Source organism: Bos taurus, chromosome 21 (genome assembly GCF_002263795.3).
Source record: "Bos taurus isolate L1 Dominette 01449 registration number 42190680 breed Hereford chromosome 21, ARS-UCD2.0, whole genome shotgun sequence".
Lineage (NCBI taxonomy): Eukaryota > Metazoa > Chordata > Mammalia > Artiodactyla > Bovidae > Bos > Bos taurus.
In genome coordinates, this window is record NC_037348.1 from 57,172,100 (window position 1) to 57,186,492 (window position 14,393).

The window sequence follows — 14,393 nt, forward strand, 5'->3', positions numbered from 1 at the left end:
CTTTTGTTTCCTCGTAGATCCCCGGGGTGGGTGAGACGGGGGAAGTTACCACGTCACAGCTGAGGACGGGGTGGCTCAGAGAGGTTGAAGATCCACCCACTGCCACACAGTCATGAGTGACAGAGGACAGAACAGCTCACTGGCCACAAGCCTTGAGGTTCCTGTGGTGGAGTGCAGAGCTGGCCGTAGCTTGAGGTCATCAATAGAATAAGAGAGGCGACTCACTGACCTCAGCTCTGGGACCCACTGACATCCAGTCCAGAAGCTTGACTTGGTGGGGGCTGTGGACATGGATGCAGAGCTGGGGTAAGGGTCTCTGGGGTCTGCGCCCGCTGAGGGAACTCTGAGCCTGGCTTCTGTGTTGACCAGGGGGTCCTGGACTGCATGTCTGGTTCTCTCCCCCTTTTCCAAGAGGAGGAACACTTCTTGGGGAAGCATGAACAGGGTCCCAGAGGCTGAACCATGGCACCTGACTGCTGTGAGAGCGGGAGACCAAGCCAAGGCTGCCTCCCTGGGGACGGCCTTTCACAGCCCCCCACAAGCTCTCCAGGCTCTACAGTGAGCTGCCAGGGTGTCTCTTACTGGGCCTTTGGTCCCTGTGCACTCAGGCCTGACTGCCCACGTCTCCATGTCAGCCCCCAGCAGGTCCTGCCTCTGACCTCACTGAAACCTCTTGTTTTCTCTCACACGCTCCCCTTCTGTCTTCCCCTTCCTCCCAAACCTCAGCTTGGCAGCTTAGCTTAATTACAACCCTGATCTTATCTACTTCCCACAGGGTCCCCCCCCCTTGTTTCTCTAGTCCCCTTAGGCTCAAAACCAGCATTCAACATGGTGTCATTAAGAGGCTTTGGATTAGTCTGCCACTTCCTAGCTATGTGACCTTGGGCTAGACAGCTTACTTCTTGAAATCTGTTTTTAGTTCAGTTCAGTCGCTCAGTTGTGTCTCTTTGCGACCCCATAGACTGCAGCACGCCAGGCCTCCCTGTCTATCACCAACTCCCAGAGTTTACTCAAACTCATGTCCATTGAGTTGGTGATGCCATCCAACCATCTCATCCTCTGTTGTCCCCTTCTCCTCCCACCTTCAGTCTTTCCCAGCATCAGGGTCTTAAACCTGTTTTAGTTTCCATAAAAGCACCCAACCCTGTGCTTGACAGTGGTAGGTACTCAGTAAGTGGAACTTAATTAACCATTATTATCAACAAAAGCTAAAATTTAGTGCATACTCTGCACCAAGTGTGGGCTAAATGCATCTCATGTGTTGGCTCATTTTAGTCTCACAATAGCACTGTGTGGTAAGGCTGTTGTTATCCCCGTTTCACAGTTTAGGAAACTGAGATGCCCAGAGGCTAAACACTTTTCCAAGGTCACAGAGGTAGAATATGCCGGAGCTTGGGTTTGAACCTGGCAATCTAACTATCATTAACTGTGAAGTTTCTGTGCCCCTCAGAGAGCAATCAGTTTAATGGTAAGTCTAAGGATAAAACAAAAATGTATTAGAAGTAACTAAAAATTGATGGTAAGATTCATTCATCCCCAAGGAATAAGAAAACTTTAATGGTTCCCCTACTTAAGAGGATTTTTCTGTTTAGATCACAGCCATGAGCTAAAAGTGTAAGGCTCTAATCTGACAGTTTATGACGCTGTCCACCAGTGGGCAGCAAAAGGACTTTTACAGGCTTTGAAATCATGGGACTCAGAGAACAGGCAAGTAATATAGCACAGAGGACTCAAGATTTAGGCTCTAAAGACCTGCATTCAAGTCCTGGTACTGCCTCTGAGCTTGTGAGGTTTAAGTCACTGAACCAAACCTTACCTGTGAAGTGGGGAGAATATCTCCCCCAAGTTGATATGAAAAATAGTGTTTGTGAAAACCACCTCCAAAATGTGTGAGACACAACACAAATGTTGAATAATGGTGACAGGACTGTTCATTAACCCATCCCTGACAATGCTCCACCCTCGACTGCATCCCCTTACCTCCCCACAAGGACCAGCTCAGAGGTCACCGGCCGGGCATGCAGGGTCTGTTTGTGGCTCTGCCATTAACTTTCTGCGAGGTTTAGGCAGTTCATTAACCTTCATGGGACTTGGTTTTCCTCTTTATAAACAGTTAACCAAGTGAGATTTATCTCGGGAATGCAAGGTTGGTTCAACATGTGAAAAACAATAAGACACGCTGTATTATTAGAATAAAGGCCAAAAATTGCACAATCATCTCAACAGACACAGAAAAAGCATTGGTCAAAATCCAACACCCTTTCTTAACGGGGGAAAAACAATCTAGGAATAGCGTGAATTTCCTCAATCTGATAAAGGGCATCTATAAAACCCCCAAATTAATGTCATATTTAGTGGTGAAAGACGGAAAACCTTCCCCCTAAGATTAGAAACAAGACACCTCTTACCTCTTCTATTCAGCTTTGTGCTGGAGGTTCTATCCAGGGTAAATAGGCAAGAAAAAAACAAAAAGCATTCAATTTGGAAAGGAGGAAGTAAAAGTGTGTTCATAGATGACATGATCTTATATACAGAAAATCCTAGGGAATCTACCAAAAAAACAAAAAACAACCGTTAGAATTAATAAACTTGCAGGCTTCAAAGTCAATATACAAAATTCAGCTCTATTTCTATCCATTAACAATATGAAAAATGAATGTAAGAAACTTCATTTATAATGCAATCAAAAAGCAATAAAGTACTTAGGGATAAATTTAACAAAAATAGAACAAGACTTGTACACTGAACACTATAAAACATTATTGAAAGAAATGAAAGGAGATCTAAATAAATGGAAAAACATCCTAAGTTTATGCTTGAAAGATTTAAAATTTTTAAGGTGGTAATAGTCCTCAAATTGATCTATAGATTTCATGCAATCATTGTGAAAATCCATGCTAGATTTGGGGGGGGGGGGCAGTTTGTTTTTTTCTTTTTGCAGAAATTGAAAAAAAAATAAAAAAAAATAAAAAAAAAGAAATTGACAAGCTGATCCTAAAATTCCCATGGAAATACAGGGGACCCAGAATAGCCAAAACAATCTTGAACAAAATTGAAAGACTTCCTGACTTCAAAACTTATTACAAAGAAAGAATCATCAAGACTGCCTGATAGTGGCATGGGATAGAAATAGAGCTCAATGAACTAGAACTGGGAGTCCAGAAATATGCCCAGACATTGCAGGAGATGCAGGAGACATGTGTTCAAACCCTGAGTCAGGAAGATCCCCTGGAGGAGGAAATGGCAATCCACTCTGGTATTCTTGCTTAAAATATCCCATGGACAGAGGAGCCTGGCAGGTTACAGTCATGGGGTCACAAAGAGTTGGACACAACTGAGCATTAAAAGAAAAAGAACTTAAAGATCAATAATTCTTGGTAAGGGTGCCAAAATAATTCAATGGGGGAAGGAATAGTCTTCTCAATAAATGGTGCTAGGAAAGCTAGATAGCCATATTTTTTTAAAAAAGAAGTTGGACCCTTAATTCACACCACATATGAAACTTAATATGAGACAGACTTAAACGTAGTAGCTAAAAATATGAAACTCTTAGAAAACATAGGTGTACGTTATTTGTGACCATGGTTTCTTATATATATCAATAGCAGAAGTAGCCAAAAAAATGAAAATTAAAAAACAGACTTCATCAGAATTAAAACCTTATGGGATTTATGGGATCTATGAAGTAAGTTGAAAAACTCCTGGAATGGGAGAAAATATTTGTAAATTATATTTCTGATAGGGATCTAGTATCAGAAATATATAGTTCTATATAGAGAGCTATAGAACTCTCAGAACTCAACAGTAAAAAGACAACCCAGCCTTTAAAATGGGCAAAAGATCTGAGTCAACAGTTCTCCCAAGATTTATAAATAGCCAATAAATCCATGACAGATACTCACCGTTATTAGTCATCAGGGGAATGCAAATCAAAACCACGGTGTGATACCACTCACCACTCAGTAGAATGGCTATAGTTAAGAGAGACAACACTAATGTGTTGGCAAGGATGTGGGTATATCGGAAACCTCATATACTGCTGATGGGAATGTAAAATGGTGCAGCATCTTGGAAACCAGGCTGGAAGGCTTAAATGTGAAGTCACCATTGTTGTTGTTCGGTCACTCAGCTGTGTCCTAACTCTTGGCGACCCAGTGGACTGCAGCACGCCAGGCTTCCCTGTCCCCCCCAGAGTTTGCTCAAACTCATGTCCATACTGCACCATGCTGTGCGGCGCATCAGTTCTAGTTATAACTCCTAGTTACATATGCAAGAGAAATGAAAACATATGTCCACAGAAAAACTTGTACATACATATTCATAAGAGCATTATTCATAGTAGCTTAAAAGTAGAAATAATCCAAATATCCAAGTGATTAACAGGTTAAACAAAATATAATATATTCATATAATGGAATATTATTTGGCCATAAAAGGGAATGAGACACTGTTCATGCTACAACATGGATGAACTTTGAAAACATTCTGCTAAGTGAGAGAAGCTGGGCATGAAAGGCCACATACTATGATTCCAGGTATATAGGATGTCCAGAATAGGCAAATCTACAGAGAGAGGGTAGATCACTCATAGAGCTTGAGAGGAAGAGAAATGGGGAATATTGGTAATAGGGAGGGGTTTTTTTTTCAGGATCCTGAAAATCTTCTAAAATTATATAGCCTGAAGGAAATGGCAACCCACTCCAGTATTCTTGCCTGGAAAATCTCATGGATGGAGGAGCCTGGTAGGCTACAAACAGTCCATGGGGTCGCAAAGAGTCGGACACGACTGAGCGACTTCACTTTCACTTTCTAAGATACTAAAACCACCTAATCATACACTTTAAAAGTGGTGAATTTTATATCTTTATTATCTCAGTTTTTAAATCGAGTCAATCTAGAATGGTGTTTCTCAAGCTGGATAAGCAGCAAAAGTAGCACCAGGGAACTTGTTACAAATGCAAATTCGTGAACCACCTCGCCCGCCAACTCCAAAGCTGCCCAATCATTAGCTCCAGGGGATTCTGATTTATACTGCAGTTTGAGAACCACTGGTCTTAGACCTATGCTTTCGTGTAAAGACTCCTGGTTTACCACCCATGAATACTTCATCCAGTAGCACACACCCCCTCATACCACAAGTTAACCACTCTAGGTAGTTAATTGTCCACATTATTTTGTTTGAAGTTTTTCATTAGCAACTGCATCTGTTCTTAATTTTTTGCACCAGTATGATTAGCCATCTGTTTTGTTAGAGTTCATTTGTAAAGATTTTTTTTCACATAATTGTGATTTCCTGCTTCAAAAAAGAAATCTAAGAGGGAAAGAAACACCAGCAGCTCTTCTTTCTCTTGCTTATGTTTGCACATCAGAGTCCACAGTGAGTGTCTCTCAGATACCCTCGACATTGCACTTGAAGGATGGCAGCTGGTGGTGGTAGGGAGGGACTCATTGTCAGAGGAGTGTCCCTCAGGATAAACACTGTCACCCTGTAGACCCCCAAACTCTTATCACTTTGCCCCATAAATTAGTCTAGGCTTGATGTTACAGAAATCCAACTCAGGTTGGTTTAAGCCAAAGGACCCACAGCGGCAGATTCACTGGGAGAATCTACCTTCAGGCAAAGCTTGACACTGGGCTCAAGTGGCTGCAAGACCCTGTCCATCTCTCAGCAAGGCTTTCCCCTGCACCAGCTTCATCCTCAGGTAGCTGGCCAAGATGACCACCAGCCGTCTAGGCTTATATCCCACTGGGTTAACCCAGCGTACATACAAGTGGTGCCTCTGGCTGACTGAGGATTGCATTGGGCTGCATGTAGCAGAAAATTTAAGTGACAAAGACTTCACCTCAAGGGGTTTATTTTCAATCACATAGTAAGTCCTGCGATTAGGGAGTCTTGTACTCTGTTATACCATTGGTGTTCCATTTCCGTTCCTCCCTCCTTAGCAGGTGACTTTTGTCTTCAAGTTTGCCAAGTGGCTCCTGTGGCTTGTATGTTCATGTTCCAGGCAGGAACAAGGAGGAAGGACAAAGGACAAGAGGTGTGTCCATAAACCGTCTCTTCTTATCAGGAAGATAGTCACATTTCTGGAAACCCCACCACATAGACATCTACTTACATCTCATAGTCCAGAACTGTTCCGTGGCCACTCCTTCCTGCCAGGAAGCCTAGGAAATTAAGGGTTTTAGCTGTGAACCTACTGTCCAAAGCAAAATAAGGTTCTGTTAACAAGGAGGAAGGGATAATGGATATTATAGACAGTGATTCTCAGCAAAATCCACACACAGGTCTCTAAAGGGGTTATCCACTCAAGCCCAAACCTGTGTAAGCCACTCAGCGGCAAGGGTTGTTGACTTGTGCCCTGGTAGATTCTCAGAACCCAGAATAGTGCCAGCACAGAGAATGAACACACTAAGTGTTTATGGAATGCACGGTTAGCCAAGCTTGACTCGCACACCCCACCCATAGAGCTAGGAAGTAGAGTCGGCCCTCCAAACCATGTGAATGATGTGGCGTGAAGGGTCAGTTCCCTAAAAAAAAATTAGCTTGCTGTTACCAGTAAGGGGGAATGGATGCTGGGCAGGCAAGTACAATAAATGCCCAGCACAACCTAGCATTGCTCCGGCTAGCCAGTTCTTAGAGATAGCAAACTACCCATCCAGAACTACACTTTTCATTTGCAGACTAACCAAGCCTGAGCCCAGTATTCTGAATCACCGGCCTCCATCTGGCTCTCACACGCCAGGAGGCTCTGTTCCCTGGTGCTGATCAACCAGGGTCCCATCTGGCTCTCTCACTGCAGGAGGCTCTATTCCCTTACCCTAATCACCCATGGTCAAGTACCAGATAACTGGAGACAGCCCTGTCCCCCAAGAACCTCCTGAGATTGTTCAAGCGAGCCAATCCTAAGCCTGCTCACCCTGCCTTGCATTCGCTCCTGGAAACCACAGCAATCATTTCTGTGTTTGGTGTCTTACAGTGCCTGATTAAACAATGTAGACGCTGAAGGCCAGAGGAAGATGGGGGTGGGGGTGGAGGGAAGGGGCACAGCATGATCACTGTGAATGTTTTCCACACTTGGACCATGACCCACAGTAATAATTATCTTGCGCACACACTCACGCACACACACACACACACACATATGCATGGATATCTATAAAAAGGAACAGAAGTCTTCAGAGTAATATTTAACTCACTATATACCGTAGCTATAATACTTTTTTCTTTTTAGGGGAATACTAGATGCCACCCACTTAATTGATTTCACAATCCCATCCACTAATGGGCCTCATCCAACAGTTGAAAAAAAGCCGTAGAACAGGTCAAATGGGGCATTTTCTCTTAGTAAACAATTGTGGGCCTTGAGGCCTGCTAGCTGAGTGGGGCCAGATCAGATGTCCAAACCAGATGTGAAATCCGTACTAGGCAAACTGACATCAGATGCAATTCGGTGCCTGTGAAAATAAGACATTATCCTTCTGCTGTGGCATGTATATGTACCTGCAAAGACACTCCTAAGCCTGCCTGGAAGTGGCCAGGTTTACGATTCCCCAAAGTAAATCCTTCCCTTACATGCAGGGTTTTAGGTCATTTATGGGGATGCCCTCCTTCTCTGGCAGCCTGGATGAGTTGGGATGTGGGTTGAAATTTTGGACAAACTAATTAGGAAAGCTTTCTTCTGTTTGTGCAAGGATTACAAAATACAGAAAGGTGTATGTAGAGGAAGATCTGGGAAGATAGATGTTTTTCTAGGTGTAGCATCTAGAATGAATTTGCTGATTTCTAGCTAACCGTATTTTCTTGATTCATAAACAGACTGGATGTTTTTTCTTAGCAAATACGATTTTAGTGACTTAGGAAGATTCAAGCACAGGTGTTCAGAGCTAAAACTGCTATTGCCAGCCTACTTTGCAATTTCTTTTTTATTGAGCTATAATTTATCAACCGTAAAATTCATACTTACAAAGTATACAAGTCAATGTTTTTTTAGTATGTTCACAAAGTTGTGTAACATCACCACCATATAATTTTTTGATTGTTTATTTATTTTTGGCTATACTGGGTCTTCCCTGCTGCACGGGCCCTGCACTGGCAGACAGATTCCTATCCACTGTACCACCAAGGAAGTCCTAGCTTCTTTCATTTCATACAGTGTCTTATAGGTTCATCCATGCAATGTAGTTTCAATGCTTCATTCCTTCTTATGCATGAAAAACATTCCATTGATTTTGTTTATAAAAACATTCCACTGATTTTGTTTATTTTGTTATTTTATTATTTGTTATTTTATTTAAAAAAATGCTACATTTTGTTTATCCATTTGTAACCTCATGGTTATTTGGGTTGTTTCCTCTTTGGGGCTGTTATGAAAAAATGCTGCTATATATATTTGAGTACAGATTTTTGTGGGACGTATTGAGGAACTGCCTACTGTTCCTGCCTCAAACTTCCAAAATAGTGTTGAATAGAAGTTCTAAGAGCAGACATCCTCATCTTGTTGAAGGTTTTCAGCCTTTCACCATTAAATGTGATGTGAAGTGTCGGGTGTTTGTGGGTGCCCTTTATCAAGCTAAGGAAATTCTTTTCTATTCCTAGTTTGCTAAGTGTTTTATCATAAAAGAGTGTTGGATTTTGTATCAATTGAGAGGATTGTGCTTTTTCGTTCATTATTCTGTTAATGTGGTTTATGATTGAATTTCATATGTCAAACCAACCTTACCTTCCTGGGATAAATTCTACTTGGTACTGGTGTATTATTCTTTTTATGTGTTGCTGGATTCAGTTTGCCAGAATGTTAAGAATTTTTGCATCTATATTCATAAGGGATATTGGTATGTAGTTTTGTTTTCTCTTAATGTCTGGCTTTGGTATCAGGGTACTACTGGGTTCATAGAGCAAATTGGGAAGTGTTCTCTCCTTCTTGATCTTTTGGAAAACTTTGCAAAGGATTCATGCTAATTCTTCTTTAAACACTTGGTGGAAATACCCATGAAACCATCTGGTCCTGGCTTTACCTTAAGGGAAGTTTTCTGATTACTATTTCAGTTTCTTGCTATGTGTCTCTTGAGGTTTTCTCTTTCTTTTTGAGTCAGTTTGTTTCTGTCTTTGTGGAATGTTTTTTCTGTTTCACCGAGGTTACCTAGTTTTTTGGCACACAGTTATTCATAGTGTTCCTTAATAATTCTTTTTATTTCTGTAAGACTCATGGTGGAATCCTTCTTTAATTCCTGATTTTAGTCATTTGAGTCTTCTCTCTTTTTTTCTTGGTCACTCTATCTAAAGATTTGTCAATTTTGTTATCTTTTTAAGAACCAATTTTTCATTTAATTGGTTCTGGGATTTTTTTCCTATTTCACATACTTCTGCTTCAATCTTGATTATTTCCTTTCTTCTTTTTTTGGACTTAATTGCCTGTTTTTTGTTTCTTAAGTTGTAAAGTTAGGTCACTGATTTGTGTCCTTTCCTCCTTTTTAATATAGGAATTTATAGCTATAAATCTCTAAGCACTGATTTCACTGCATTCCATATGTTTTGGTATGTTCTCTTTTCATTTCCATTCATCTCAAAGTATTTTCTAATTTCCCTTATTATTTCTTCTTTGAACCATTGGTCGTTTAGGAGTGTGTTATTTAATATTTACGTATCTGTAAATGTTCCAGTTTTCCTTCTGTTATTAATTTCTAATTTCTTTCCAATGTGGAAAGGTTGTAGAATAAACTTTACATGATTTAAATCCTTCTAAGCCTTTGACTGTGTGGATCACAATAAACTGTGGAAAATTCTGAAAGAGATGGGAATACCAACCACCTGACCTGCCTCTTGAGAAATCTGTATGCAGGTCAGGAAGCAACAGTTAGAACTGGACATGGAACAACAGACTGGTTCCAAATAGAAAAAGGAGTATGCCAAGGCTGTATATTGTCACCCTGCTTATTTAACTTCTATGCAGAGTACATCATGAGAAACGCTGGGCTGGAAGAAGCACAAGCTGGAATCAAGATTGCTGGGAGAAATATCAATCACCTCAGATATGCAGATGACACCACCCTTATGGCAGAAAGTGAAGAGGAACTAAAAAGCCTCTTGATGAAAGTGAAGGTAGAGAGTGAAAAAGTTGGCTTAAAGCTCAACATTCAGAAAACAAAGATCATGGCAACTGGTCCCATCACTTCATGGCAAATAGATGGGGAAACAGTGGAAACAGTGTCAGACTTTACTTTTTTTTGGCTCCAAAATCACTGCAGATAGTGATTGCAGCCATGAAATTAAAAGAGGCTTCCTTCTTGGAAGGACAGTTATGACCAACCTAGATAGCATATTCAAAAGCAGAGACATTACTTTGTCAACAAAGGTCCATCTAGTCAAGGCTATGGTTTTTCCAGTGGTCATGTATGGATGTGAGAGTTGGACTGTGAAGAAAGCTGAGCGCCGAAGAATTGATGCTTTTGAACTGTGGTATTGGAAAAGATGCTTGAGAGTCCCTTGGACTGCAAGGAGATCCAACCAGTCCATCCTAAAGGAGATGAGTCCTGGGTGTTCATTGAAAGGACTGATGCTTAAGCTGAAACTCCAGTACTTTGGCCACCTCATGCAAAGAGTTGACTCATTGGAAAAGACCCTGATGCTGGGAGGGACTGGGGGCAGAAGGAGAAGGGGACGACAGAGGATGAGTTGGCTGGATGGCATCTCCAACTAGATGGACATGAGTTTGGGTAAACTCTGGGAGTTGGTGATGGACAGGGAGGCCTGGCGTGCTGCGTCACAAAGAGTCGGACATGACTGAGTGACTGAACTGAACTTAAAGGTATTGATGCCTGTTTTATGACCTAACATATGGTCTACCCTACAGAATGTTCCATGTGAACTTGAGAAGGTGTCTTCTTCTTGAATGTTTTTCATCAGATATACAAAGTTTTTGAGCATGAGTTCTTCAAGTATTCTTCCTACCCCCTTTTCTCTCTCCTCTTTTTTTTTATATTCTCATATGCACACATTGGCATGTTTGATGCTGTGCCACAGGTCTCTGAGACACAGTTCATTTTTCTTTACTCTGTTTTTGTTCCTGAGACTAGATCTCAGTTCACCTGTCTCTGAGGTCATTGATATTTTTCTTCTTCCTACACAGATTTGCTGTTGAGCCCCTCTGGTGAAATTTTCATTTAAGTTATTGTACCTCTCAACCCCTCTCAACTTTCTGTTGGTTCTTTTTATAGTTTTTACTTCTCTGATGATATTCTCTGATGAGAAATCATTCCTGTACTTCTCATTTATTTTTAAGACATATTTAAAACTTCTTTGTGCACAGTTTAAATCAGCTATTTTTAAATACAGCTGATTTAAAGCCTTTGTCTAGTAAATCCAATGTCAGAGATACTTTCTATTAGCTGCTGTTTTCATGTGTACGGGCTGTATTATCTTGTTTCTTTGCATGTCTCATAATTTGTTGTTGATAAAAATGCACATTTAAAATAATGTAACGTGAAGTAATAATAAGAAATCAGGTTCCTTCCCATTCCCATGGCTGTTTGTTGTTGCTTTACTATTGTTGTTGTTGTTGTTTGTTTGGTGACTTTTCTAATTCTGTAAAATCTATATTGTTTGTTGTGTGACCCCTGAAATATCTGCTAATGATTACAGAGATTTCTTTAGATGCCTGGCTCAAAACAAGTCTCCTTCTCTTTGCTGGGTTCTGTGTGTGTTTGGGGGCACGCCTTTAACACTCAGGCAGTTTACAACTCCACCTTAGCCTTTACTTCTTGTTTTCTCAGAGTCTCAATGTTAGGCAGAAGTGAAAGATTAAGGTGTTCTCAAGTCTTTCCTGCATGCTCAGCTGCCCAGTCCTGTCTAACTCTTTACGACTACATGGACTGGGGCCTACCAGACTCCTCTGACCATGGGATTATCCTGGCAAGAATACTGGAGTGGATTTCCTCCTCCAAAGGATCTTCCCGACTCAGAATCAAATCCGCGTCTCCTGCGGCTCCTACATGGGCAGGCAGAGTCTTTACCACTGAGCCATCTGGGAAGCCAAGTCTTTCCTAAGAATGCAGATAACCCTGGGAACAGCCCTACGCCTGTTATGAACTTTCGTATTCCTAGAACTACCTGGGAGCTTTTCCAAGTCCTCTAGGGATATCTCATTCCCAGCTTTTCCTTTTAAGCTTTTTCATTAACCTATTGTTTGTCCAGCTGTTTTCCGCCACTGCAGGCAGCACAGTTTTCAATAATTGTCTCTGATTGTTTTCAACAAATGCCCTCAAGGAAAAGGCTATTCATACTGGGTGAGCTCTGATTCAGGTAAAATAAAGACACCTTGAAAGCAGGGTCTTCCAGGAAGCCAGCAGACAGGTCAGATAATGCTAGTCCTCTGGGAACAGACTTGGAAGGAACTCTAATCCTGTCCTTCCCCCTCTGGTGGATGCCAGGCTACTGGTTTTTCAAGACTGCTCCAAAGCTGATGAAAGAAAATGAAAACAAGGCAAGTTAAAACTCTATGAAGTTCACTGTTCTTAATTTTACCCAGATTATTTTCTTAAATAAACACTCCCTGGATGGCTACAAGGCTTTGGTTAATTTCCAGAGTTCTAAAACAAGTTGACTCAGACCATTTTTGCTAATGTTTGCATTGCTTTTATGGAGGAGAGAATTTTCAGAGGTCCTTCCTCCACCAAATCTTTGGCATTACCCACAAGCCTGCTTTGAGCGTGCATGTGCTCAAAATACCCAGTGGCTTATTAAGGATAAGCCACCTATTAAGGATAATTACACTATGCTTGTACTCAGTGGCCACTTCTCCTCAGTTAAATTGTTTGTAGATTCCCTTGGTAGGGGTCAGTGAGGTCATACCTGTCAGCAGAACACCACTTTTTAGTCTTGCATCTGCCACTGGTGGAGTTTATGACCTTGGAGCAAATGAGCTGAGATTTCTAGAGCACCTTCTTTGCCAAGTTCTTTGTGCTGGCTGTTTTATATACATTGTATCATGTCATTTTTGCAACAACCAAGAAAGAGGTATTGTTTCCTTTTAACAGATGAAGAAAACTACTAAAATGCAAAATGCTTAGCATTATGCCTGCTTCACGTAGCAAATATTCCCTGCATCAACTATTGGGTTGTCACTTACATCTGTTATTATCAGAGGAGGAAGTGGAGTTGAGGGGATTGCTCAAGGTCATTTGAATTCCAATGCACGTTTGACTCCAAAGCCTATTCATACTCAACATCCCATTCCAGCTGTCCTGTACAAATTTTTCCAGCTCTGGGTCTCATTTTCCTCACCCTGTCAAATGAAGGATTTGGACTGACAGTGGTTATTCAGTCAACAAGCACTCAACCGTTTTGCTGCGATCACTTCCAGGTTGACAATCCGGAGGCGTGGCGTTCTGTGGAGTCCGTTGCTGGGAGTCATATTCGTAGCATTTTCTTGTTTGGCATGGAAAGTAAACCTGCAGGTAGACTGATGGTGTGTAACCTAGTGTTTCTCCCCCTTCTGGCTCCACCCCACCCCTCTGCAGAGGCAAGAGGGGACAAAGTCAAGTGGGTGTTCACCTGGCCGCTCATCTTCCTCCTGTGCATCACCATCCCCAACTGCAGCAAGCCCCGCTGGGAGAAGTTCTTCATGCTCACCTTCGTCATCGCCACGCTGTGGATCGCTGTCTTCTCCTACCTGATGGTGTGGCTGGTGAGTGGCGGGAGAGGGGGTGGACCGTGCGGACAGCCCCTGCCCGGCACCTGCCGGAGGTGGGAAAGCTAGGATCAAGAGTGACTGCAGGCACTGCTGGATCACCTTCAGCAACTCCCCTACCTTGAAAGACCTTGGCTTATTTCTCAGCAGGAAGGGGTTTCAGCAGAATCATTTGAAGCTGTGCTGTGTATCGGGGATGCCCAGGTAGACACAGCATGGTCCACAGTGTCCATGGGAGGGAAGGTTACCTTCACATGGACAGCCTGGGACATGCCACCCTGGTGTGATGGGAAGAGGAATGTGGCAGGGATGGCAGACACTCTCTAGAAAGAGCTCTGGAGGGCTAATCACTAGGCCCCCTTCCTTTTCAGCATCCATAGAGGAATGTGATGGAGACTGGAGTCAGAGGGAGACAAACACCAGGCGGCCCTTTCCATAGCCCCTGCCCAGGGATGTTTGTCCCCCCTTCCTATGTCCAGGCACAGATATAAACTTTAGGTAAACTGTTCTAGTCCTCACAGCCACCCAATGGGGTAAGCAGTTTTATTGTGCCCATTTCACAGATGAGGAACCTGAGGCCTAGAGAGTAAGTCATTTGTCCGGTTAGTTAGGCAGTTAACAACTACTGCACAACTAGTTACACAATTACTGAATTCTAGAGTTGGGATTAGAACCCGGGTATTGATCCCCAGAGTCTAGGATCTCAAC

The 14,393-nt window shown here is 42.2% G+C and overlaps 1 protein-coding gene across 2 annotated transcripts in view; it reads left to right on the plus strand.

The window, feature by feature from the left end:
* Positions 1 to 14,393, plus strand: part of SLC24A4 (solute carrier family 24 member 4) — a 195,910-nt gene that overhangs the window by 163,269 nt on the left and 18,248 nt on the right. For both annotated transcript variants that reach the window (XM_005222242.5, NM_001193088.2), the window contains exon 13: positions 13,516 to 13,682. In XM_005222242.5, coding sequence (XP_005222299.1) covers positions 13,516 to 13,682 — 167 coding nt within the window. The remainder of the gene's footprint in view (positions 1 to 13,515; positions 13,683 to 14,393) is intronic.